Source organism: Coregonus clupeaformis, chromosome 19 (genome assembly GCF_020615455.1).
Source record: "Coregonus clupeaformis isolate EN_2021a chromosome 19, ASM2061545v1, whole genome shotgun sequence".
In the NCBI taxonomy this organism is placed as follows: Eukaryota; Metazoa; Chordata; class Actinopteri; order Salmoniformes; family Salmonidae; genus Coregonus; species Coregonus clupeaformis.
In genome coordinates, this window is record NC_059210.1 from 3,115,862 (window position 1) to 3,142,004 (window position 26,143).

General features: G+C 42.7%; 2 protein-coding genes across 2 annotated transcripts in view; both read left to right on the forward strand.

The window, feature by feature from the left end:
- Nucleotides 1-11,049, forward strand: part of LOC123481397 (ladinin-1-like) — a gene marked incomplete at its 3' end in the record, with an annotated part of 34,760 nt that extends 23,711 nt beyond the window's left edge. Inside the window, exons 2-3 of the mRNA XM_045205192.1 lie at nucleotides 4,470-4,622; nucleotides 10,722-11,049. Coding sequence (XP_045061127.1) covers nucleotides 4,470-4,622; nucleotides 10,722-11,049 — 481 coding nt within the window. The remainder of the gene's footprint in view (nucleotides 1-4,469; nucleotides 4,623-10,721) is intronic.
- A 26-nt stretch (nucleotides 11,050-11,075) lies between these two features.
- LOC121531700 (caldesmon, smooth muscle-like) overlaps nucleotides 11,076-26,143 on the forward strand; it is a 31,909-nt gene continuing 16,841 nt past the window's right edge. Inside the window, exons 1-8 of the mRNA XM_041837079.1 lie at nucleotides 11,076-11,172; nucleotides 11,327-11,478; nucleotides 15,511-15,796; nucleotides 19,212-19,349; nucleotides 20,377-20,418; nucleotides 21,059-21,102; nucleotides 23,313-23,394; nucleotides 24,265-24,402. Of these exons, the coding sequence (XP_041693013.1) occupies nucleotides 11,450-11,478; nucleotides 15,511-15,796; nucleotides 19,212-19,349; nucleotides 20,377-20,418; nucleotides 21,059-21,102; nucleotides 23,313-23,394; nucleotides 24,265-24,402 (759 nt within the window). The 5' untranslated portion in view covers nucleotides 11,076-11,172; nucleotides 11,327-11,449. The remainder of the gene's footprint in view (nucleotides 11,173-11,326; nucleotides 11,479-15,510; nucleotides 15,797-19,211; nucleotides 19,350-20,376; nucleotides 20,419-21,058; nucleotides 21,103-23,312; nucleotides 23,395-24,264; nucleotides 24,403-26,143) is intronic.

Here is a 26,143-nt window from a genome sequence, read left to right on the forward strand (position 1 = left end):
ATATGAGAGAAAGATCCGCTATTTGTGAATACGGGCGATTGAAAGATTAACTGATTTGTGATAAAATTGTACTGGGAATTGCAAATGAAGACACACGCCGGTGCCTGCTAACAGAGAGAGAGGCTTAACATTAGTAACTGCCATTGAAATGTGCTGCACTGCCGAAGTCACTGACATGAGAATGAGAGCAATGGAAATGAAAACCCTGCGCATTGATGCTGTCCTACGGCAAACCATGCTAAGCTTGTTTATCTAATAATCACTTCACAGAGGTGTGTCTCAAAACCAAAAGAAAGGGGAGTGAGGGCAAGCTTCACTGTATTGATGATGTTACTCAATGTTCAGAGCAGAACAGTGATAGTGACATTTACATGCATGAATTCATTGGGGATGTACACTCAAGAGGGAAGAAATCGTTTGTGACTCTACGATTACACAGCAAGCTGCAATAATGTAAATTGGATTCCCATGCTATGTGCAACATAATGAGCTACAAAAACAAAATCAATCTGGCACCTGACACACATCTCTTGCCCAGCAATACTAGACTAAAGCTGTACTCAGGAGAGCTAATGAGCTCTATGGGCAAATGTGTTATTTGGGGACACAAACACAAGCTGGAGTTTGAGATCGTGAAAACCAGTCAACATCCTCTCCTCTCAGGCTCTACATGCGAACGCCTCGAACTGATGTAGTTCACCATAGCAACTGACCTGCACATCGTGGAGCGTGTCCAGCATGGACCCCTGTCCAAAGAACAGCTACTCAGCAGATATGACAATGTATTAAATGGGCCCGTTGAATCAGTACCTGGGGAGGTACACTTTGAATTGTATGAGAGCGTCACTCCAGTCCAGTGTGCTCCTCGCAATGTGCCCATTGCAATGAAAGTGGCTGTGAAGGCCCAGCTGGTCGCAAGGCCTTGCGTGACAGAAACGACCCCTGATAAAAGCCATCTTACAGTGGCGGAACACACCCACCGAAAACATGGACAGCAGCCCAGCGCCTAGCCTTCTATCGAGATGTCTGAAGACTCCCATCCCTGTAGCCAACAAGCTACTAGAGCCCTGCATCGTGGGTGGCATCACGGACAAACTGTTCGACAGAAAGCAGCTCGCTAAATGTTTCCATGACCGGACTGCTCGAGACCTACCAGAGCTGGAAGTGGGTACGAGGTTGGGCACGTGCCTACAGAAAGCCGCACAACGTTCTTACCTGGTGGATGTCGGTGGCTCTCTCTATCGCCGCATAGCAGAGAAGACACCAAACAACACGCCATACACTCACCTGGATGAGCTGGATCACAGTCCAGGACTAAGGGCAAGGGGTGCAGAACTGAGACATGAGACATGAGACATGAGCCAACTGAGGCTGAGGCCTCCTCCCCCACCAAGCACACCAGCTCATGGCCCGAACCCTACCCCTGTCAGAGCCCACACAAAGTCATTGGTGGGATGGCTGTGTAAGCCACCGGAAAGGCTTAAGGCCGCTACACACTTGATTAAACTACACAAGTTCTACGCACTTTTGTGCGGCTCAAATTTTGGAACGGACCGTATACAACGCTCTGTCGCTCTGTTTTACTCTGTAAGCAAGGGACTGTTAAACTGTTAAACTGTTCTCTGTTATGAGAGTTGATAAAAAATGTCATGAAAAGAAAGACAACAACAGAAGTGAAAATAAAATGCAATGCCTTTTCATTTGTTATTGCTTGACAGTTAAAAACTCAATGTTGTACTGTTACGTTTGCACTTTCTATTGAAAAGGATGATGTTAAAGGGTATAGTTGATAGGTAAATGGCTAGCTGTTCTGTATCCAGACCCTGCATGTAGGGACTTGTACAATACTTGAACATGGCTATTGAACTTGACATTCGTGTCTGTCTTTATTCATTAATCTAACATATCATACTGAAACCGTTCCCACTCCAGGAACTCTGCTAATCACACTCACCTGTGACACACAACACCGAGCCATCTGCTTCGGAGAGGCATTTGCCTGTTTGTCTTCAGTTTTGTGTGGCGACAGCAGTGGCATGCTCAGGCTTGCTCTGGTGTGAATTTACAATGGGGCAAAACCGCCCAAAATACATTCCCTCTACATTCTGGCTCCTTGGCCCTGCGGCTGTTGCTTTTGAATGTTATTCAGAGGATGTCGAGCTTAGACATCGTTACAATTGTCAGGAAAGGTAACATAAGCCCCAATGTCAACCAGATTCTGTAAACCAGATTCTTTGGAGTGTCTTTTCTCATTACTTGTCACGCCCTGGCTCTGGGACTCTGTTATGTTGAGCCAGGGTGTGTTGTTTCTTTGTGTTTTGTGTGCTAGGGTGATATTCTAGTTCATTTGTTTCTATGTTGGCCGGTGTGGTTCTCAATCAGAGGCAACGTGAATCAGCTGTTGCTTGTTGTCTCTGATTGGGAACCATACTTAGGCAGCCTGTTTTCCACAGTGTGTTGTGGGATCTTGTTCCGTTTGGTTTGTGTAACCGTAGGACTGCACGTTTCGTATCGTTTGTTGTTTTGTTCTGGAATAAAAGAAGTATGTTCACTTATCACGCTGCGCATTGGTCCACTTCTTCTCAAGACGATCGTGACACTACTGTGAGAGTGAGTTCATGGAAATAAAGCTATTACAGATCGGTTACAGATCTGAAAGATGACAAGAAGTGAGAAAATGGGTAATTTCGATTAGGTTTAAACAAGAACGGATTCAGTGAGTGAAAGAGGATGACAAAGAAAGAAAGGCCATCTATAATCCAGTTATCAAAAGATGAATGACATCATCATCTGAGTGAGACATTTGACTGGTGCCAAGAATGAGATAATCCCATGATGCTGATTAAAGGAAAAAGAATAAGAGGGTATAAAAGTTAAGTCAGAGCCTTGGTCCTGCCATGTCCCCTACTACCATACCAACGGGGAACGTGTGCTTCCATCCTTGTCTCCACAATGGTTGTGTCCATTTTTTGTTGTTGAGAAAAACTCATAAAAAGTATATTTTATGTCATAACTGATGTGTCATGTGTTATACAACCCGACTGTGAAATCGCCTTTGTGAAATCATGAAATATCTTCCTGGTTCACCACTCAGTGGTTTTGGACACTTGGTTTGGTCATCCTCCTCTGGCCACCAGTTCTGATTGTGAAAGAAACCAAAATTGAAAACAGTTAAATGTATTGGGGTAACCGAGATCCAGCTGTGTTCTGACCCTTTCACCTTTTCACCCTCGCCCCATCCCTCGCTTCCTCTCTCTCTCCTACCTACTCACACTGACGTAACTGGTAAGATAATAGAAAACAGGAAAGAAAGAAAGTGCCTGAAGGGAAAGGGAGGAGAGGGGAATGAGGGGACGAAGCTGATGCTATTGCTTGTAACCAAAAATTACTAATGGGTGGTGGGGGGCTGATTTTACGGACCATTCCACTTACATGGTCCTTTATAGGGGGTGTTGTAAGATGGAGAGTCTCAGGTGGTGGTAACACACACACACACACACACACACACACACACACACAGGGCCATGGGTCTGGGACACATTAGGGCCCTATTAGTGACCTGAGCCTGCCTTAATTGATCCAGAAGCCAAATGGATGTGAGTGTTGTCATCTGACACCCTGACACACAGATGGAACCTATTGACCACCAGTCCTCTTGCATTCCCCCTTAGGCTAATACAACGTGTGTGTGTGTATTTGTGTGAGTGTGTGTGTGTTTGTGTGCGTGCATGAGTGTGTGTGTATTCACCCTGAGGCTAATACCATGGTCCCTTCACTACACAACAGAGACATACAGCACAGCAGACACGTCCATATGTGCTGTAGTATCTGCTCCTCATAAACACTGAAAAACAGATGTCATGCACTTCCAGGAAATGTCTAAATGTCTAAATCAGCAAGAGTGAACTTTAAAACCTTTTTTTGCGTTCCACAGGGAGTTTGGTTTGTTCTGCCATGGAGAAAGTGGTTTAAACTGTTGTGATAAATGTGTTGTTGCAGTGAAATGCAAACATAAGGAGAGCCACGTGTGTGTGTGTTTACTGGTGAGATAAACACAGGGTGATGTTGTAGTGTTTTCGATATTCCGTTGGGATGTCATCTCTCCTTCGTGGCGAGCTGAACGCTGGGCTAGCGGAGGGCTGAGGCATTGTTTAAAAACATCTTCTTGGGAGAGCCCAGGCCGAGCCCAGGCCGAGTCCAGCACGATGACTCAGGGAAACCATGTCTGCAATAAATAAAACACTCAAAGACACATGGGGCTGAAAACTGTTTCTTATGTACTGTAGGTTCTAAAGCTAACATCTGTGATTTAGAAAGCTGTTCAATGGTCATTTAAATTATTGATATATTTGTTCCCTAGCCCCATATCTCAGCTGTATACCGAAACAAGTGGCAAGGACCCATTTTGTTGTTTTTAAAATCTCAGACTATAGCTTTAAACAATGCTTCTTCTCCCCGGCTATCCACAGAATCACCACCCAAAGGAGCGTTGAGGATGCAGAGGAGGTGGAGCGAGAGCGTCGGCGCAGGGCCCGGGAGTCCTTCCGCAGCATGGGCAGTAGCAGCACCTCGGAACCCAAAGGCCCTTCACTGGACAATGTGGCCCTGGCTGAGGACGGCCTGTAAGTACCCAAATACACTCTTAGAAAAAAAGGTGCTATCTAGAACCTATAAGGGTTCCTCGGCTGTCCCCATAGGAGAACCCTTTAAAGAACCCTATTTGATTCCAGGTAGAACGCTTTTGGTTCCAGGTAGGACCCTTTTGTGTTCCATGTAGAACCCATTCCACAGAGGGTTCTACATGGAACTCAGACGGGTTCTACCTGGAGCCAAAAAGGGTTATCCTATGTGGACAGCCGAGGAACTCTTTTGGAACTCTTTTTTTCTAAGAGTGTACTATACTGTGACTCATCCCAGATGATAATGGAGTTATTGAACCTATAGTAGATCAGGCATTACTCATTTCCTATCACCCCTGTCCCACATTACTCATTCACCCACTCATTTATGTCCCATCTCTCAAATCTAAACTACAGTTTCTCTATTACACTATTACAGTATGTTTTGGATTGTACTGATGTAATGATTTATATTAAGGGGTGTTTGTCAGACTTCCCAGCTGTGGATGCCTCAGTCTATCATATCATGGGAGTGCTACTGGGATGGTTAGTTCCCCCTGCTTGCCATACATTTAGTTGTTTATGGATCTGCTCCACTATCCTGAGGATGCGTGGTTACAACAAATAAATATTTCCTTTGGGAAAGCCAATAATCTCCACATCTCCACATGTCTCCTCTTAATCCTTCACTCTCTCTCTCTCTCTCTCTCTCTCTCTCCCTCCTTCTCTCTCTCTCTCTCTCCCTCCTTCTCTGTCCCTCCCGCTCTCTCTCTCCCTCCCTCTCTCTAGCTCCCTCTCTCTAGCTCCCTCTCTCTAGCTCCCTCTCTCTAGCTCCCTCTCTCTAGCTTTCTCTCTCCCCCACTTGTTCATTCTCTCTCTTTTCTCTTTCTCTCTCCTGCACTCGTTCATTCACTCTCTCCTTGTGAAGAAGAACACACAGCTGCCTTCCCATTACAGCATCTCAGAAGAATGTGTCTTGGAAAATGACTACTATGTCATGGCCCTTAGCATAACTGCCACTTTTAATCTCACAGATTTAATTACAGACTGTCTGTCCAACACCTTCTGCAAGTTGGGAGAAGAGAGAGTAAAAACAGCCGATCATGTCAATGGCTCCACGTTTCTAAACCGTAGTGAATGACTTGACATGTAATTGTTGCTTGATCATAAAACAGGCATGGGGAAATTACCAAACTGTTTCAAGCACTAACTGTTCTCTTTCAATTATTCGTTTTGATATTTTACAGAGGCATTCACAAGAATATCTATGTAGCTCGAAGAACCAATCAAACACGTCTGTCAGAGACAGACAGGTCGAGTGGCGACTCATCGCCTGCAACTGCTGGGTTGCAGGCGATGGGTCACATAGTTGGGTTGTTTTCTTTAAAAACTGCTGGGTTATTGATACTGGATGCTGGGTTATTGGTGCTGGATTATTGAGATATGACACAGTGGGTCAGATCAGAAGACCGGAGGCGTAGTTTAGTAGGGGCGTGGCCTTCAAATAGTTATTTTTAACCACCCATGAAAGTAAATGTCACTCCGTTTCATCTGTTCTGTTGCAGTTATCACGTGTTAAGATTGAATATTAACAATTTTGTAGCTTCAGTGTATGAGTTCCCTAAAAGCCTATGTAAATGCCATTGTTGGATACAATAAGGTGGTATACCTTATTATAATATGTAGTATACAACGGGTGGGTCTAATCCTGAATGCTGATTGGTTAAAACTGCATTCCAGCTGCTGTCTATTCCACAAGTTATCACCGGCTAATTCTATGACATTAAAATGCCTATTTACTCTGTTCCATCTGACTGCGCAATCCACTGTCTCATCAGACCAGCCAGGCAATTTATAAGCAATTTATAAAATCTCCACTATAAAAAGCTGGTAGACATTATCTCACATTTCTTTTAGACTAACATTTAGTTTTCAACAACAGATGTCTGCTAAATGGCATATTATTATTATTATATTTGTATAAACCTTGCTGTCTGTCTCTCTGACGTTTGCAACATTGTTTAAATATTCAAATTCGATCTCCAGCTGTCCCATAGTAATGAAAGTGTCAGGAGTCAGGATGAGACAGAGGTAGGCAGCTTTTCTCAGCCAGTCGAAATCATGAATCAGTATAATTTTTATGGATATACAGTGCCTTCGGAAAGTATTCAGACGGCAAGGCAAGCTCTGGATAGCGGAGATCATTATGCAGGGATCTGCTGACCCAAGCGATCAGAGAGAGTTTCCCCCCTTTAACCGGATACCATATCCCTCTGGGCCTGGCCCTTGAGAGGTTAAATCTGGATGCGACAGGCTTACCTCCCGGAGTCATTGAGACTATCCAGAGTGCTAGGGCTCCTTCTATACACTCACTGTATGGAGTGTGACCAAAAACTGATCATTCCTTACCAACGGGGCGGCAGGTAGCCTGGCGGGTAGGAGCGTTGGGCCAGTAACCAAAAGGTTGCTGGATCGAATCCCCGAGCTGATAAGGTAAAAATCTGTCATTCTGCCCCTGAACAAGGCAGTTAACCCACTGTTCCCGGGTACTGATGTCAATTAAGGCAGCCCCCCACACCTCTCTGATTCAGAGGGGTTGGGTTAAATGCGGAAGACACATTTTGGTTGAATGCATTCAGTTTTATAACTGACTAGGTATCCCCCTTTCCCAATGGTATCTATCTGAGGTTTTATGCTTCCTTTTGGACAGAGGGAAGGCTTTCTCCACTGTTAAGGTCTATCTAGCCACTATCTTGGCCTGTCATATAGGCTTAGACAAGGACAAGGTGGGAAAACACCCCTTGTTATGTCGTTTCATGAAGGGGGTGTGTCGCTTACATCCAGTTCCCAAACTTTAGTCCCGTCATGGGAATTGTTTATTGAGCTTGAAGCTATTTCATAGCAGCCTTTTGAGCCTCTGGAAAGTGTGGAGATTAAATACCCCTCCTTTAAGACCGCTTTACTGGTCGCCCTTAGGTTCGCAATGCGAGCTACATGCACTGTCAGTTCACCATTCGTGACTACAGTTTGCCAGGGGATTTCCCAAGGTTACCTTGTTGCCCAACCCTGTCTTTTTGCCTAAGGTCAGCGGCAATTACAATTGTCTCGCCTTGGAGCTTGTTGCTTTCCACTTGCCGCCTTTCCCTTCTACAGAAGAGGAGCGGCTCCACCGTTTGTGTCCAGTGTGCGCGTTGCGCATATACTTGGATAGGACGAGAGCTATGCACAAGAGCGACCAACCCTTGTGTCCTGGGCACCTCCCTGTAAGGGGAGGCCCCTCTCTCGTCAACGGTTGTCACATTGGATTGTGGAAGCTATTATATTGGCCTAGAATAGTAAGGGGTTCCAGCCTCCGGAGGGCCTGAGTGCTCACTTCACCAGAGGGCACTGTTCAAGGGCATCTCCTTACAGAAGATTTGTGATGCTGCTTGTTTGGCATCCCCTCATATTTTTATGAGGTTCTACCGACTAGACATCACTGTACCTTCATTGGCGCATACTGCCCTCAGTGTCGGGGCCTCTGAGGGTTGATGTGTGAGACTGCATGGATTTGTAGAGCATGTGCGATACGGGAGTTGGCCATATCCCACTGTGAACTATTGAAACAAATAATTGAAAGATAACTTTATGTTATTTGGGTAACCCTGGTTCTTTGATATATGAGTGAGAAGAAGTTCAGTATGCTCAAGAATGATCAGAGTGCGGGCGAGTGGCTCTTTAGTATGAGGGGAGGGGATCCCTCATTCGCCACTCGATCTGTCTGTCTCCGACAGACGTGTATGATTTGTTCTTCGAGCTACTTAGAGATTCTGGTGAATCCCACTGTGAGATACAGTATCTCACTCATAATATCAGAGAACCGGGGTTACACAAGTAACCTTAATTTTCCTCTTTATAAATAATAGTTCAGAGAGATCAAACTTCAAGACAACTGTCAAGATTGGTTTTGGGTTTGCTGTTATTCAATCTCTGTGTCGTTGACACTGCTCTCTCAACAACGTAATTGCCAGCCCAGATTCAGACCTGCTTCCTTTCTTGTTGTTTTCAGAGTCATTAAAGTATCATGACATGTCAGAGCCATTGCACAAACATTCCTCTCCAACAGGTGCCTGTAGCCTTTATAGCGTAGTGTCTTTGGTGCCAGAACAAACCACTTCATAACATCTAAACAACATCTACATGACGAAACACCTAAAGAATCCAACCACCACAATTACTGCCCATTATTTCTGATAATATATATATATATATATATATATATATATATATATATATATATATATATAACCTGCCATCTGGAAACATCAATTTACTTTAGTAGCTAACCTGTTTAATCAACATTGGAATGCCTGGTGGGAGCATTCCATTCAGCCAGCTCCTGCGAAGATGAAACAGACTTTCATTACAGGACTGTTTTAATGAATGGGGGATGGAGAGAATAAAGAAGTAGAGGTGCGCTGCTAATCTGTTAATCACGTCCTCTGGTAATTGATAGAAGGTTCATGGAGTCATTCAGCCAGATGCAGATGTTTGGACTAACCTGAGGAGACCCCTGTAAAGTTCACCCAGTGAAATAAAACTACTAAATGTCCTGTGGTCGTGTTGTATGGAAAGCAACACAGTATTGGTCTAGAGGCAGGTATCGTGTGGTGACTGCGGTCACATTATAAGAAAATAAGAAACACAGTGTTAGCCTAGAGGCAGGTATCGTGTGGTGACTGCGGTCGCGTTATAAGAAAATAAGAAACACAGTGTTAGCCTAGAGGCAGGTATTGTGTGGTGACTGCGGTCGCGTTATAAGAAAATAAGAAACACAGTGTTAGCCTAGAGGCAGGTATCGTGTGGTGACTGCGGTCGCGTTATAAGAAAATAAGAAACACAGTGTTAGCCTAGAGGCAGGTATCGTGTGGTGACTGCGGTCGCGTTATAAGAAAATAAGAAACACAGTGTTAGTCTAGAGGCAGGTATCGTGTGGTGACTGCGGTCGTGTTATAAGAAGAAAAGCAACGCATTGTTAGTCTAGACTCTAGAGGCAGGTATCGTGCAGTGACTGTGGTCGTTTTGTAACTAAGATAAGAAAAACACTATGTCTATTCGGCAGGTGTTGTGGTGAGGACAAAATGGCTGTGTGGTGATGAAAGGGTAGTTAACATATCTTCTGTTTCATCTGGACCACAGCCATGTCAATATGGACCAACCTGGAGAAACAACACCAGAGTCTACAGAGGGCTGTTCCAGCTGTTTCCCTGCATTGTGTGTTTGATTTGGTCCTGTTGGTGTTAATAGATGGGCTCAGCAGCTCCAGTCCTCATTTACACCTCTCATCCTGTTATCCATCCCTCCACCCCCCAGCACTCGCTGGGCCGCTGGGAGACAGCTTTGTAAGCTGTGTGTGGGCCACGGTCGCTCTTACTGACACTGTAGTTGACATGTTTAGACTTTACTATAGAACCCATGTTTGACACATACTATAGAAGCCATGTTTGGCACATTCTATAGAAGCCATGTTTGGCACATTCTATAGAAGCCATGTTTGGCACATTCCATAGAAGCCTTGTTTGCCACATACTACAGAACAAGTTTGGCACTTTGGGATGTTTCACGCCAAAGAAAACACCTCGATGGTGGTCATATTACAAAGCTGTAGTCCTCTCTCCACCATCTGACTCTGGATTTACAGGCACTTATTCAAAGGGGATTGAACATTATAGCCGTGATGGCTAGTTTTATCTGGATTTGTTCTTCCTTGTCACATTCTTTAAGGACTTCCTGACATTGTCAAGGGTTGTAAATTAGTATTGACTAGAATGTTTTGAGGCTCAGTTAGGGGTCGGTTAGGCAATCCTTGGATTCAAGCACCCCTATAGGCCTTTCATGTTATAAACTGTAGCTAGCAAAGTCTACTTCACTCTCAGACCAGGGGTGAGTTTCCCAAAACATTTGTAGCACCAACATCCTTTTTTTGTCCATTGCCTACAAATGGACTTACAAAAGGTTAGGTCACCATTTAGATGAACATCATTAGCTATTCTTGGTTGAGTTCCCAAAACCCTTGTGGCACTAAGATCGTTTTATCTCTCCATGCTCCTCTTTGTGTCCCAGGTATGAGAGTGATCTGAAGCCTAGCAGCAGCTCTCCTTCTTTGGAGGAGGACGAGGGCTTCAGTGACTGGACCCAGCGGCTGGAGAGACGCCGGCAGCAGGCCCAGCGCATGGAGGAGCTCAGTCAGGCCCCAGAGGAGCAGGACCAGAGGTCCCTGAACGGTGCCGCAAAGGCCCCCACACCACATACCCTCTCTACCTCAGCCACCCCCACCACATCCACCTCTCGTCTGCAGAGACAACACAAGGCAGAAGCGGAGGATGAGGAAGAGAAGAAGTTGGGAAGAAAGGAAAGTGAGAGGAAAAGGAGGGAGCGAGAGGAGGAGGTGGTTAGAGAAGAGAGGGTGCAAAAGGAGAGGGAGAGAGAAGAGGAGGCAGAGAAACAGAGGCAGGAGCAAATTAGGGTTCTCAAGAAGAGAGAGGAGGACCAAAGACCAGATGCTGAGGAGAAGGTACTCTTGTGCATTACTGAAATAAATATTTTTATTTGTAATTATATGCTAATATGTGATTAATTAAGAAATGTAATATGATTATGAATATGATTATTTAAAAATGTATGTCCTTGAAGTAGTCAACCAGGGAGATGTTTAATGTTCTTTACAGCCCCAGTTGAAAGAGAAGAGAAAAGATGTGAAGGTCTCCTACACATCCCAAGTTGTCCTGCATACGGAGACAAAGCATGGTAACACCAACGGAGACACAGCTGGGGAGGAATTTACATCATACATGGCCAAAACCAAATTAAGGGCTCCCAGGTAAATCATGGTGAATTATGGTTTATGGATATGTATCACTAGATCTGCTTCCACATTCAATTACACGGCAAGAAAATCACATTGCAGTTCACATTGGGCCGGATTCAGACTGTACGCCTTTCTTATGCACTTCTCAGTAGTTGGTATTCAGACTTACATTATGCAGATGCGTAATGGGCATTGCAGGTGTTGTTCCCTTGCGTGCTCTGAATACATATAATTCAACCCTCCCACTTGCTGGCCAACAGATTTTCTCGTGGAGTTTTCATTCAGCAGCGTTTTAAGTACATTAATCTAAAGCCATCCCTTTAAATTTGGTGTACCTTTCATTTGAATTTTCTCGACAGACTCACTAGAATATATGGAGAAAACAGTTCAGAATATTAGGGATCAATGAAAGAAAGTCATGTAAATGCACACATATTCGTCTCCTTTTCAGCACCACTTGGTAGATGTAAAAATACTCTGATCTGCATTCGGAAAGTATTCAGACCCCATCCCTTTTTCCACATTTTGTTATGTTACAGCCTTTTTCTAAAATGGATTAAATACAACATTTTCCTCATCAATCTACACACAATACCCCATAATGACACAGCGAAAACAGGTTTTAAGAATTTCTTGTTTTTAAAAACAGAAATACATTATTTACATAATTATTCAGACGCTTTGCTATGAAACTCGAAATTGAGCTCAGGTGCATCCTGTTTCCATTGGTCATCCTTGAGATGTTTCTACAACTAGGAATGAGGTCGAAGGAATTTTCCGTAGAGCTCCGAGACATGATTGTGTCGAGGCACAGATCTGGGGAAGGGTACCAAAAAATGTCTGCAGCATTGAAGGTCCCCAAGAACACAGGGGCCTCCATCATTCTTAAATGGTAGAAGTTTGGAACCATCAAGACTCTTCCTAGAGCTGGCCGCCCGGCCAAACTGAGCAATCGGGGGAGAAGTGCCTTGGTCAAGGAGGTGACCAAAAACCCGATGGTCACTCTGACAGAACTCCAGAGCTCATCTGTGGAGATGGGAGAACCTTCCAGAAGGACAACCATCTCTGCAGCACTACACCAATCAGTCCTTTTTTGTAGAGTGGCCAGACGGAAGACACTCCTCATTAAAAGGCACGACAGCCCGATTGGAGTTTGCCAAAAGCCACCTAAAGGACTCACAGACCATGAGATACAACATTCTCTGATCTGATGAAACCAAGATTTAACTATTTCGGCTGAATGCCAAGTGTCACGCCTGGAGGAAACCTGTCACCATCCCTACGGTGAAGCATGGTGGTGTCAGCATCATGCTGTGGGGATATTTTTCAGCGGAAGGGACTGGGAGACTAGTCAGGAGTGAGGGAAAGCTGAACGGAGCAATGTACAGAGAGATCCTTGTTGAAAACCTGCTCCAGAGCGTTCACGACCAAAGATTTCCAACAGGAAAATGACCCTAAGCACACAGCCAAGTCAACGCAGGAGTTACTTTGGGACAAGTCTTTGAATGTCCTTGAGTGGCCCAGCCAGAGCCCGGACATGAACCCGATCTAACATCTCTGGAGAGACCTGGAAATACAGTGCCTTGCAAAAGTATTCATCCCCCTTGGCGTTTTTCCTATTTTGTTGCATTAAAACCTGTAATTTAAATAGATTTTTATTTGGATTTCATGTAATGGACATACACAAAATACTCAAAATTGGTGAAGTGAAATGAAAAAAATTACTTGTTTCAAAAAATTATATAAAATAAATAACGGAAAAGTGGTGAGTGCATATACATTCACCCCCTTTGCTATGAAGCCCCTAAATAAGATCTGGTGCAACCAATTACCTTCAGAAGTCACATAATTAGTTAAATAAAGTCCACCTGTGTGCATTCTAAGTGTCACATGATCTGTCACATGATCTCAGTATATATACACGTGTTCTGAAAGGCCCCAGAGTCTGCAACACCACTAAGCAAGGGGCACCACCAAGCAAGCGGCACCATGAAGACCAAGGAGCTCTCCAAACAGGTCAGGGACAAAGTTGTGGAGAAGTACAGATCAGGGTTGGGTTACAGAAAAATATCAGAAACTTTGAACATCCCACGGAGCACCATTAAATCAATTATTAAAAAATGGAAAGAATATGGCACCACGACAAACCTGCCAAAAGAGGTTTGCCCACCAAAACTCACGGACCAGGCAAGGAGGGCATTAATCAGAGAGGCAACAAAGAGACCAAAGATAACCCTGAAGGAGCTGCAAAGCTCCACATTGAAGATTGGAGTATCTGTCCATAGGACCACTTTAAGCCGTACACTCAAAAATATTTTGCATCTTCAAAGTGGTAGGTATGTTGTGTAAATGAAATGATACAAACCCCCCAAAATACTATTTTAATTCCAGGTTGTAAGGCAACAAAATAGGAAAAATGCCAAGGGGGGTGTATACTTTCGCAAGCCACTGTAGCTGTGCAGCAGCGCTCCCAATCCAACCTGACAGAGCTTGAGAGAATCTGCAGAAAAGAATGGGAGAAACTCCCCAAATACTTGTAGCGTCATATCCAAGAAGACTCAAGGCTGTAATTGCTGCCAAAGGTGCTTCAACAAAGTACTGAGTAAAGGGTCTGAATACTTATGTAAATGTTATATTTCCTTTTTTTATGTTTAAAACATTTGCAAACATTTCTAAAAATCTGTTTTTGCTTTGTCATTATGGGGTATTTTGTGTAGATTGATGATGGGAAAAAACGATTTAATCCATTTTAGAATAAGGCTGTAAAGTAACAAATTGTGGTTAGTTAGGGTTAGTATTTAAAGTATTGAATAAATAATAAATAAATAAAAACTGGTTTTGAGAGCCTTTACGCAAGAAAATATATTGGTGTATCACAAATACAGTGGTTTGATTAATCCTGAAAGTTACCATAGTCAATTGTTCAATACATTAAATATTGGAAGGTGAGAAAAGTGTCCAATAGGGGTTGAACAGTAGTCCTATAAAGCTACCCTAATAATCCTCACTAATCATGGAACTGTCATCGTGAAACACGCAACAGGTTTCAGGTTTAAACTGCTGCGTATGGTCTGCGTTCCATAATGATTCAAATAGGCTACACGCCTGAAATGATTGCACAACTTGTAATACATTAGCCTAATATGATCCACTATTGCTTGCGATCCTCAGGAACAACCACACGAACGTGACAGAGGAAAGGAAGGTAAACTAACGACGTAGGCTAATGATGCAAAATGTAAAGAAACTAAGATTAAAGTCAGTGACCGTTTGAAATGTATGTGGCTACCGATAGTGGCTAATATTTAACATCATACAAATTGTAAATAATACAGTAAAAAGTCCAGGCATATAATTAAAACATTCAAGAAATCATAAAGCAACTTGGTAGGTTTGGCGCTATATTGCCATTTCCAAACTTCATCCCATATTATAAGGCCAGCATAAACTTCACTGCGGAAAAGGTTATATGTTGATATGTTTCAGTTTGTTGCCATATGACTCGTTTCACATTTGTCTTTCGCGATCATAAGGTAAAATTGTAATTTATATTTACAATCCCCTTATCCAAACGGCTTACTAATTTACCTAGCTCTTATCTATAGCTCTTATCAATTTGTAAATTACAGTGCATGGAGCATGGTGTTATTTCTATGGGGGAAAAAATTAAGTAGATGTTGTTCCACTTGGAAACGACAGGTTGCTCGACCTTATTCATTATTTCATCGTGCTTAAAGGTGGTGGAATTATGAGGGAATTAAGTCAAGGTCAGAATACGTATCTGCAGACACACCTCCGCCACACTTTAATTTCTTTGATCTTCACCCCAACTGAATAGCGGGTCAAGTCAGAATACGTGTAGAGAGAAAAGTGCAAAAAAGGGAATTACCTTTCATTTACGCGTGATAACCTCAGGTCAGAATTCCCCCCTACATGACTCCTAGACGTTTCACATTCTAAACTATTAGGATGGTGGAAACTATTAGGAGACAGAGATATTTATTGAAATCCTGCCCCTGTATTTATTCTCTTTTTTTCCTCCAGTCATCCTTCCATCTATCCCTCCATCTCTCCCAGGGCTGTGGTACAAGTTGCAGCGGTCGAGCCTGAGGAGGAGGCAGAGGCCATCTTAGAGGCCAAGCTGGAGAAGATCCGACCTAGCCACACGGAGAAGGAAAACCAGGAGCTTGAGCAGCTCAGACACAAGCAGGCTGAGGCCGAGCAGGAGCTGGAGGAGCTGAAGAGGAGGAGGGAGGAGAGACGCCAGGTCAGGGAGGGGGAGGAGCGCAGGAGCAGGGAGGAGGAGCAGCAGCGCCTGGCCAAGGATGAGGTGATGGTCAACTACTGTGTACATACATAATGTGTATAGCCTTCGGCATTAAGAAACACAAACAGAAAGAGATGAAACTCAATATCTTACACATCAGCCGGTGGTGTAGTGCAGGGTAAACGCAAGTAAACGCAGTTTACCCACCTTTTTTGTGACAGTTTACCCACTTTTTCCGGAAAATGCATTGAAAGTATAGGGAGAGTAACTTTTTCACCGCAACCATGGTCAGAGTTTTCCCACCTACAGTATTTTTTTAACCACAAAACTGTATATAGTGATGGGTATTCTGAGTCTTTTCGGTAAGCCAGTTCATTTGACTCTGTTCAAAGAGCCGTTAATTTGGATCCCAACGGCTCTTCCTTCAGTAGTTCTTAAAGGGCGACTGCACTTCCTAATTTGGCCTCATTTTAGATTTGGTTCATTAAGAAATGCTGGCAGCCATGACTGAATTCAAACGTGAGTTGTTTTGGAGTGTGGTTTGATGTGGGTGTCTTGTGTGTTCGCAGGTGGGAATAGTCAGCCAAATTATTTTGCCAATTAGCTTCAGATGGCTGGTGTGCGACTCATGCAAAATTGGTTTGACTTTGGATAGACTATATCCGGGGTAGTTAGGGGCCGTCAATAAATGACTCAATGTAAATGATATATTTTCATGTTGCACACCTTTTAGTTTTCTAATGAAATGCTTTCAATATGTGTACAGTGCCTTGCAAAAGTATTCATACCCCTTGTATTTCTTAATAATAATAATAATATGCCATTTAGCAGACGCTTTTATCCAAAGCGACTTACAGTCATGTGTGCATACATTTTTACGTATGGGTGGTCCCGGGGATCGAACCCACTACCCTGGCATTACAAGTGCCATGCTCTACCAATTGAGCTACAGAGGACCACACAAATGTTCTTCAAATGTTATCGTGTATTAAGTAACATAATACAACATAATACAAACATCCCCATCAAAATCCATCAGTTTAAGCTAGAGATATGCGTATCAATCCACCACATCAGCCAATGTCGCACTTCTGCATCTGCGGTGAAAAGTGGAAGAGTTAGAGTGGTGTTTGTCAGACGATGAGACATCCCGAAAATCGGTCTTCTCCCGAAAACGTCTGAAAACATCTGTAGCATCCGAACAGTTTGACCTACAAACTGACCACTCTATGGAAAGGAGAGACTCTAAAGAACACAATGGTGATCTTCGTTTTGCTCTACAGCCCCCACAAGTGTCAGGGGACTCGTCTGAAGGTAACCGGTACCGGTTAAAAAAATGAATGGAAGTATGAAAGTAGTTTTGTGCCTGCCCAAAAAAGTGTAAAAAATGCAATAACTACAAATATTTATTTATGATTAATTTTTTGACTGTCTTTTTTGCCATTTTTGAGTTTGTTATTCAATGTGTTTTTCTGGGCTATAGTAGTAAAGGCTAAATTCAATATTTTATCAAAACGTTTTTTATATATATTTTTTTATACCTAAAGGGGTCCTAAAATTCAAAATCAAATAGCTTAAGGATCCATAGTATGACCTTCTTAAAACAATTCCATATGTCAGTTTACAACAATCTACACTAAATACTCTGTAATGTCAAAGTGTACATTTATTTTTATTTTTATGATTAATATAAATTAAATAACTAAAATATAGTCGTTGCACAAGTATTCCGCTCCCTAAATCAATACATTTTAGAAACACCTTTGGAAGTCACTAAGAGCTTTACACACCTGGATTGTGTAATATTTGTCCATTATTATTTTCATAATTCTTCAAGCTCTGTCAAGATGTTGGGGATTATGTCTAGAGAGCAATTTTCAAGTCTTGCCATAGATTTTCAAGCAGATTTAAGTCAAAACTGTAACTTGGCTACTCAGGAACATTCACAGTCTTCTTGGTAAGCAACTCCAGTGTTTATTTGGCCTTGTGTTGTAGCTTATTGTCCTGCTGAAAGGTGAATTCCTCTCCCTGTGTCTGGTGTAAAGCAGACGGAAGCAGGTTTTCCTGTAGGATTTTGCCTGTGCTTAGCGCCATCCCATTTCTTTTTATCCTGAAAAACTCCTCAGTATTTGCCGATGTAAAGCATACCCATACCATGATGCAGCCACCACCATGCTTGAAAATAAGGAGGAAGTTACTCAGTGACATTTAGGCCAAAAAGTGTATTTCTTTGTTTTGTTTTTTGCAGTATTACTTTATTGCCTTGTTGCATACAATAATGTTGTTATTCTGTATATTTGCATTCTTCTTTTCACTTTGTCATTTAAGTCATTGTTGAGTCACTACAATGTTGTTGAACGAACCTCAATTTTCTCCCATCACAGACATTGAACCCTGTAACTGTTTTAAAATCACCAATGACATCCCTGAGCAGTTTAAGTCCTGTCCTGCAGCTCAGTTCAGAAGGAAGACTGTATCTTTGATGTGTCTGGGTGGTTTAATACATAATCCACAGCACAATTAGAGTTGGTTTGAGGTTTTTAAGTAATGTGAAGCTGTGAGATGTGAAGCTATTTGGGATATCTAAAGTCAACCCAAATGTACCACGGGCATTACAATTGGGTCACGTGCAGCTGCACTCTGAATTGATGATTACTTGTGTGCTGCCAGCTGTGAGCATGTGGCCAGGATTGAAACAAACCCAACCTTCATTTACATTGTGTTGCAGTCATAACCACAAGTCTCACAAAACTTAGTTTTGGACAAGAATGACTTTATGACCAAAATTATCCTATTTACACTTTGTAGTCAAGTTTGACTGTATAATAAATGTTTCTGACTCATATCGATGCCACATAGGCTGTTTTCTAAATGAGAAGTTGTTTTTTAGAGGCAGTTGCTATTTAAAAATTGACCTAGAACCATGAAAAAATAGCAAATCTCTAATGTTAAGCCTAAAAGTTGGTTCTATTGAATTTTTACCTGACCAAATTATGAAATTTGATATTTTTCTTTTTTTATGCACTGCAAAAATGAGCATGGACATGAATGAGGCTGTCTCTCATTATCTATTGTTCCTGCAGTGAGAATGTTCTTCATAGAATGTTGTTATAACTTATCTGCAGATAATCGTTGTCTGGAGCTCAAAAAGCAGTACTAGCAGCATGCAAATCAGTTAGCAAAATGAACCGCTCTTTCACCGATGTGATTCGGTTCCTGACGTTCACCAAAAAGATCCATTCAAAAAGAGCTGTTCGTTCGTGAACAACCTATCACTATGATAAACACATCACCGCATATCTTAAGCAACTATACAGCAGCTAAAGATAGCACTCACTAAATGAGTCACCTGTTTGCCTTATAAGCTCTCCAAAAGGAGCCTATGACACCTGTGTAATGTAGCTATGATCTCATGTGGTAGAGAGTTGTGCCTCCTCTTCTTGTATGATACTGAACCATTGTGTGTCTTCCTGTACAGGAAGAGAAGAGGAGGATGAAGGAGGACATAGAGAGGAGGAGGATGGAGGCAGCAGAGAGGATGAAGAGTCTCAGTACCTCCAGCGTGGACGGAGATGAGTTGTTTAGCCCGCTCAGTCCCAAAGGCTCCATCTACAAGGTACAGTAGCTAACATTTCTGTTCCATCCATCTATTTCTCAGGTTTGTCATTATTGCCTATGGTCATATATGACAAGCACGATTCTTGTGATGATATAGAAGAGAGTTTTTGAGATCATGGATAATGGTAATGATACCTTTGGTTTTCTGTATAAAAAAAGAGTGCTCTATACAGTATTTCTATATTGTTGTTACTACAAACAAAAAAAAGAACAAAAATGTGACTTTATACCATCTTTACAGCCATTGCGTTTAGTTTCAATCACGTAAGTTGCATGGGAGTGTTATAAATGTCAGCATTTGCCACTGTCTCCACCACAGCGCATGTAGTATGATCAGGTGATGTGTGTGTGTGTGTGTGTGTGTGTGTGTGGGACATGTGCAGCTTTATGGTCAATCAGTTTTCACTATTTTGTGTCAATACTACCACCTGTCTCTGTTTGTGTAATGTTAGTTTGCTCCAACAGCATGCCTTTATGTACAAATAGGATACCACCATTCCAATGACTGGTCGCTGTGACAGCCTGTGTTTACACTGTTCTGTGTTATTGTCCTGAACTCCTTCCACCTTGCTTTGTTTAAAAAGTAGGGTATTAAGTAATATAGTTAGTTGTCAGTATTATAGATAGTGTTTCCATGGGTTCATTTGTTTGGATTTAGACGTTTGCACTGCATGGCATGTTGTGAAGCGTTGAGTAGTGTAAAATGTTCCTGCTTGTTGTCAGTTGATTAGACTTGTCAGATCACACAGGGTTTAAAATCCACTCAGATCTTGATTTACTGTCAGATGCATCTCTTCATCTCTCATGAATTCACTTCTTGTATTAACACTAATGAAGAAAAACTCTCAGTCACCTTCTACAAAAGGGCAACAAGTTCAGCTAGCTACTATAACTTTTACTTCCTGCCTTTTGTTTCTAAGTTGACTTTCCTCTCTGGGTATGGGGTTGCTATGGTGGTGTCCTTGAGTCTGCCTACATCCTTAGTGCTGTCATGAGCTTCCATCTGCTTGTGTGTGTGATTTCAGAGAGAGAATGATGAGAGTTTGACAGCAGAAAATACATTATTGGTGAGTTGGGGTCAACAGGCTGTGCTCTTTGATTCAGGTCCAGGGCTGAACAGTGAACAGTAACATAAAGGATCCTTTTGTGTGGGAAGAACCAGAGCTTGGTGCTGGATATGTTGAAGTATGACCTCTTTGGCAAGCAAGGGTAGACGACAGGACATTGTGACCATGCCTCAAACTAGAACTCCTCTGATACAAATGTATTAGTATTTTGATAATGACTAGCCTAAGACTTGTAATCCCAAACACCTTTTCTTTACTATGATTCAGTCTGTATTGCAGTAAATACACAGATTCAAGATAAGGAATGGCTTTTGAGATGGAAGCCTGCCCACAGCCTGATTGCATTATAATTTTGCCTGCAGTAAACCTTGGACTGAGGCAGAGTTCGATTAAATCTGTCATTGGTGATACGAACTGACAGATACAGGCGGATGGAAACGGTTGATAAAGACCAGCAGAAGATTTCTCTGTTTGACTTGGAAGAGATATTTGTTGCATCAGGCCAAATACAGGGCTGTGATTAACATCAAATTGATCATGATAATCCCCAGTCTGACAATTCCAGAAGTCATGGAACACTTCAACTGTTCTATTCTAATTCCAAAACAATAACCTTTAACATCATTTTCATATTTTTCAGATCACAGAAAGAACAGAATCCTTGAACCGGTCCCTAAAGAAAAGGTGAGCATCATGCATACAAGGCATTTTCACAATGAATAACACAAAGCAAACAAACAAATTCCACAACATTTACATTTACATTTCAGTCATTTAGCAGACGCTCTTATCCAGAGCGACTTACAGTTTTAGTGAGTGCATAGGTAAGGTAATTGAACTCTCAAATACCTTCCCTCACTAATGCTTCGTTGTATCTTGAGGTTGACCAAAGTCTTACTGGGCCTCTCGGCGGATGCCTGGATGGAGAGCTGCTATCTGAGGCAGAACAGCAGCTATGCTGGCTAAATGGCTGGTGTGTAAACATAGACAAAGAGGGCCAGCAGTGACCTCTAAATCTCTCTCAGTGCATCACCTTTGTCAGCCTGGATGATTTATAGCTTGGTTAACTCTGACCAGATGTGAGGGCTGGAGCCTGAGGTGGCTGGCTGGGTTCTCTCTGGTGGCTGGTGAGCTATAGCTCTGGACTGTGGGATGGCTCCACGCAGTCTGACTGCAGTAAGTCATCAGTGGTAAAGAGCTCTCAGCAGCTAGAGTAGTAGAGACCAGGCCAGAGTTTAATTAATATTAAGACTGTGACTGAAAATAGGGTGTAATAACAATTCTCGCACAGTATCCAGCCTAGCTGAAGTGAATTTTCCTTATTTTTGCCCACTTTTTCCCTCTGGCCTCCATTGATTGTCACCCTAATGTTGGCCATCCTACAATGGTAAAAACTCCAACAACTTTTGAACGGATTATGATAGAGTCATGAGGTTGGACCATTCGCTTCCTTAGAGGATTATCTACACAATTAACATACATTTTTAATTAAAAAAAATACCCATTGGTCAAAATATGCGTTTTTTATTGGACACCCTAAACTTTATCTTCCAGGTGCACAGCCCATCTGAAATTAGCCCGCCCAACTACCTCATCCCTATATTGTTATTTATTTTGCTCATTTGTACCTCAGTATCTCTATTTGCACATAATCTCTTGCACATCTATCATTCCAGTGTTAATACTAATTGTAATTATTTTGCACTATAGCCTATTTATTGCCTTACCTCCATAACTTGCTACATTTGCACACACTGTATATATATGTATTTCTGTTGTATTTTTGACTTTGTTTTGTTTTACCCCATATGTAACTCTGTGTTGTTGTTTTTATCGCACTGCTTTGCTTTATCTTGGCCAGGTCGCAGTTGTAAATGAGAACTTGTTCTCAACTGGTTTACCTGGTTAAATAAAGGTGAAATAAAAAAAATAAAAAAAGGTGCAGGTTTGAGATCTGAGGAATTGAGTGTGACATCATGTTTTAGTCTAGGATGTTTTTTTAGGACGGAGGGAGGGATCACTATGTGCGATAGTACTTTGATGTGGGTGTTGCACTCCCGTGATGATGTGTGTCAAAACACTGTTAGACCGAATCAAAGCATTCTGGAGAAGAATACGGGTGACAGACAGCTTCCTTCACCCCTTCACTTTTAACAGCCTTCGCTCATGCAGATAGAAAGCATGACATCATTCAGCCAACCCAATTTCAACATATTTGCAGAGCAAATAAAGATTTCTGGGCTGTGCACGTTTATGAGGTTAAAACAATCCTACCATGCCTGTGAAGAAGCTATTTCATTTTCAAACTAGCCAGCCATATCAGGCTAATGACTCACACATGCCTTTCATGGGAGCTCTCTTTTAAAATATAAACGGTTTTGGGGCCATGTTGAAATGCAGGAAATAGGGTCAGTATTTCCAGATTAGTCCCATATGGTTTGTTTTTGTGTTTAGTGTATATGTCTGAGATTCTTGTGTAGTGGGGTTTAGGCAGCTGGCTGTGTGTGTGTGTGTGTGTGTGTGTGTGTGTGTGTGTGTGTGTGTGTGTGTGTGCCTTTGTGCGTGTGTAGGGGTCCTTCGCACTGGGTCCCACTGTGGTCAGTGAGCAAGCTTCATATTGGGCCTGAAAGACAGTGTTGACAGAAGCTGCTAGAGGCCATGCAATTCCATCCACTCTCTAATGGCAGTGCAGATTCAAGTGGCTCATTTTACCAAAGGGGGTGTATCGCAACTGTACTCTGAAACAATGTGGAAAAGGGACATTTCATTAGGGGAGGGGAAGGATGATCCCCATTCACTTGTGGGCCTGTAGCCAGTCAGATGAGATCTTTAAAATGTATTATTTTCTTCCCCCAAACATTTTCACTGACCGAGCGTCTTTGTTTTGGATACAGCAACAGCTTCAAGAAGACACAGCTCCCTGTTCTCCTCGCCAAGATCGATGACAGGCTGGAGCAGTACACCCACGCTATCGAGGTTAGCTCCCACCTGGTTTCTCCCCCCTCCTTCCTCTCTCCCTCCCTTCCTCCCGACAGACAGAGGCCCCATTGATGGCTGTGTGATGAATGCTTTCTGGTGACTATTGAGCCAGACTTCTCTGTCCCCTTCTCTTCCTCTCTATATGTGACGCACTGTGTCAGCCTCACACATACATAGTTACTGTATATACTGTGGTTAAACCTCAGCCTCAGCTAGAGTGTCAGTGTTCACACATCAAAGTAAGTCAACTGGCCTTAGTCAGGTACAGTCCGTCAAACCACTTCTATCATTTGGGAGAGGATTGATGTGCACTTGAGGCGTAGCATGCTTTCTCATCTCGGTAATGCCTGAGTCATACTATAACTACATGGGAGTAGTGTGTGGGAGGGAATAAGAGTGTGGGGTCCTCTTACTCCTCTCTAGTGAGGGCAGTATTTCACAAGCCACTATTGCATAATCCGAAGACTATGGGCTCGATTCAATCTGTATCGCGGAAGGGTTACAAATTTAAAGGTAATTTCCGACTGAGCCGAGATATGCAGACAGATATGCAGTGTTTACCGTGAATGCAGTCTCCGCTAACGCGGGTACATTGCCTTTAAATTTTAATCATGCTATAACGCTGAACTTCAGCAATACAGATTGAATCCAGCCTTATGTTACTCATTGTGTCTAACTATGTTATATTGTGCTACATTTTTACTTGCTGTGCTTCATTTTCATACTAATTTCCCCCTAATCAGAATTGATAAATATCAGTGAACAAGCTTGATAAATTATTATTCTTTTTGATCTAGAGTTCTGTTATTTCTATGCAAATTCCATGCAAATGGTCAATAAAGTATATTGCATTGTTTTGTTGTGTAGTACTCCCAGGAGGCCAAGGCAGTCAAACAGGGCCTGATGGACATCCCAATGTCACCTGAAGCAGTGTCCTCCAAGAAGCACTTGTTTGAGGCTGGAGAGGCTTGGAACCAGAGCCCGACCAAAGGCACACCATCCAAGGCAAGGAAACACCAACATGACGTTACATACACATGAATGAATAAAGTCAAAGAAGTCCAAGTTATTTCTCACGACATTATACACCCAACAACATAAATATACCCTTATCGTTGTTTCCCCTAGGATATTTTTCAGCAGCATTGGCAAAGTTAGTGTAGGGGGCGGGGCGTGTAGTGGGTGTGGCCAATGGCGCTGTCTCTGACCAACATTTCTAGAGACCCTCCTCTTGGCCGCAGAGGCAAAATGTTGTTGTTTTAAAACTAATTAATTGCAATTCCACACATTTCTCCATGGGGTGGAGAGAGAAATTTTTTACAGTTTTAAAGCTAATTTCCTGAAATGCTACACATTTTGCCATGGGTCTGAGAGAAAATGTTCAGTTTTAAAGCTAATTTCCTGTAATTCTATACATTTTACCATGGCTTATGCCCTGTTCATATGCTATCTGAGTTACTCAAACATTATAACAAAATCAATGGTCATGACATTTTTGGAATTTTTGATTCCCCCTGACTGTCTAGTTTTTATTTTGGTGGTTGTTAGTTCTCAAAGTTGATCTTATTTAAAAATATATAGCTCCTTTATCGTTCAAAGATTTTACTGAGTTACAGTTCATATAAAGAAATTAGTTAATTGCAATAAATTCATTAGGATTTCACATGACTGGGAATACAGATATGCATCTGTTGGTCACAGATACCTTAAAAAATAAAAAGTAGGGGCGTGGATCAGAAAACCAGTCAGTATCTGGTGTGACCACCATTTGCCTCATGCAGCGCAACACATCTCCTTTGCATAGAGTTGATCAGACTGTTGATTGTGGCCTGTGGAATGTTGTCCCACTCCTCTTCAATGGCTGTGCAAAGTTGCTGGATATTGGCGGGAACTGGAAAACGCTGTCATCCACGTTGATCCAGAGCATTCCAAACATGCTCAATGGGTGACATGTCTGGTGAGAATGCAGGCCATCGAAGAACGGGGACATTTACAGCTTCCAGAAACTGTGTACAGAACCTTGCAACATGGGGCCGTGCATTATCATGCTGAAACATGAGGTGATGACAGCGAATGAATGGCCTCAGGATCTCGTCACAGTATCTCTGTGCATTCAAATTGCCATCGATAAAATACAATTGTGTTCGTTGTCCGTAGCTTATGCCTGCCCATACCATAACCCCACCGCCACCATAACCCCAACCCCTCAAAACATGAGACATCTGTGGCATTGTGTTGTGTGACAAAACTGCACATTTTAGAGTGGCCTTTTATTGTCCCCAGCACAAGGTGCACCTGTGTAATGATCATGCTGTTTAATCAGCTCTTGATATGCCAAACAAATGTGCACAACATTTGAGAGAAATAAGCTTTTTGTTCATGGTCTAGCATTGTCTTGCATTAGGAGGAACCCAGAGCCAACCGCACCAGCATATGGTCTCACAAGGGGTCTGAGGATCTCATCTCGGTACCTAATGGCAGTCAGGCTACCTCTGGCGAGCACATGGAGGGCTGTGCGGACCCCCAAAGAAATGCCACCCCACACCATGACTGACCCACTGCCAAACCGGTCATGCTGGAGGATGTTGCAGGCAGCAGAACGTTCTCCACGGCGTCTCCAGACTCTGTCACGTCTGTCACATGTGCTCAGTGTGAACCTGCTTTCATCTGTGAAGAGCACAGGGCGCCAGTGGCGAATTTGCCAATCTTGGTGTTCTCTGGCAAATGCCAAACGTCCTGCACGGTG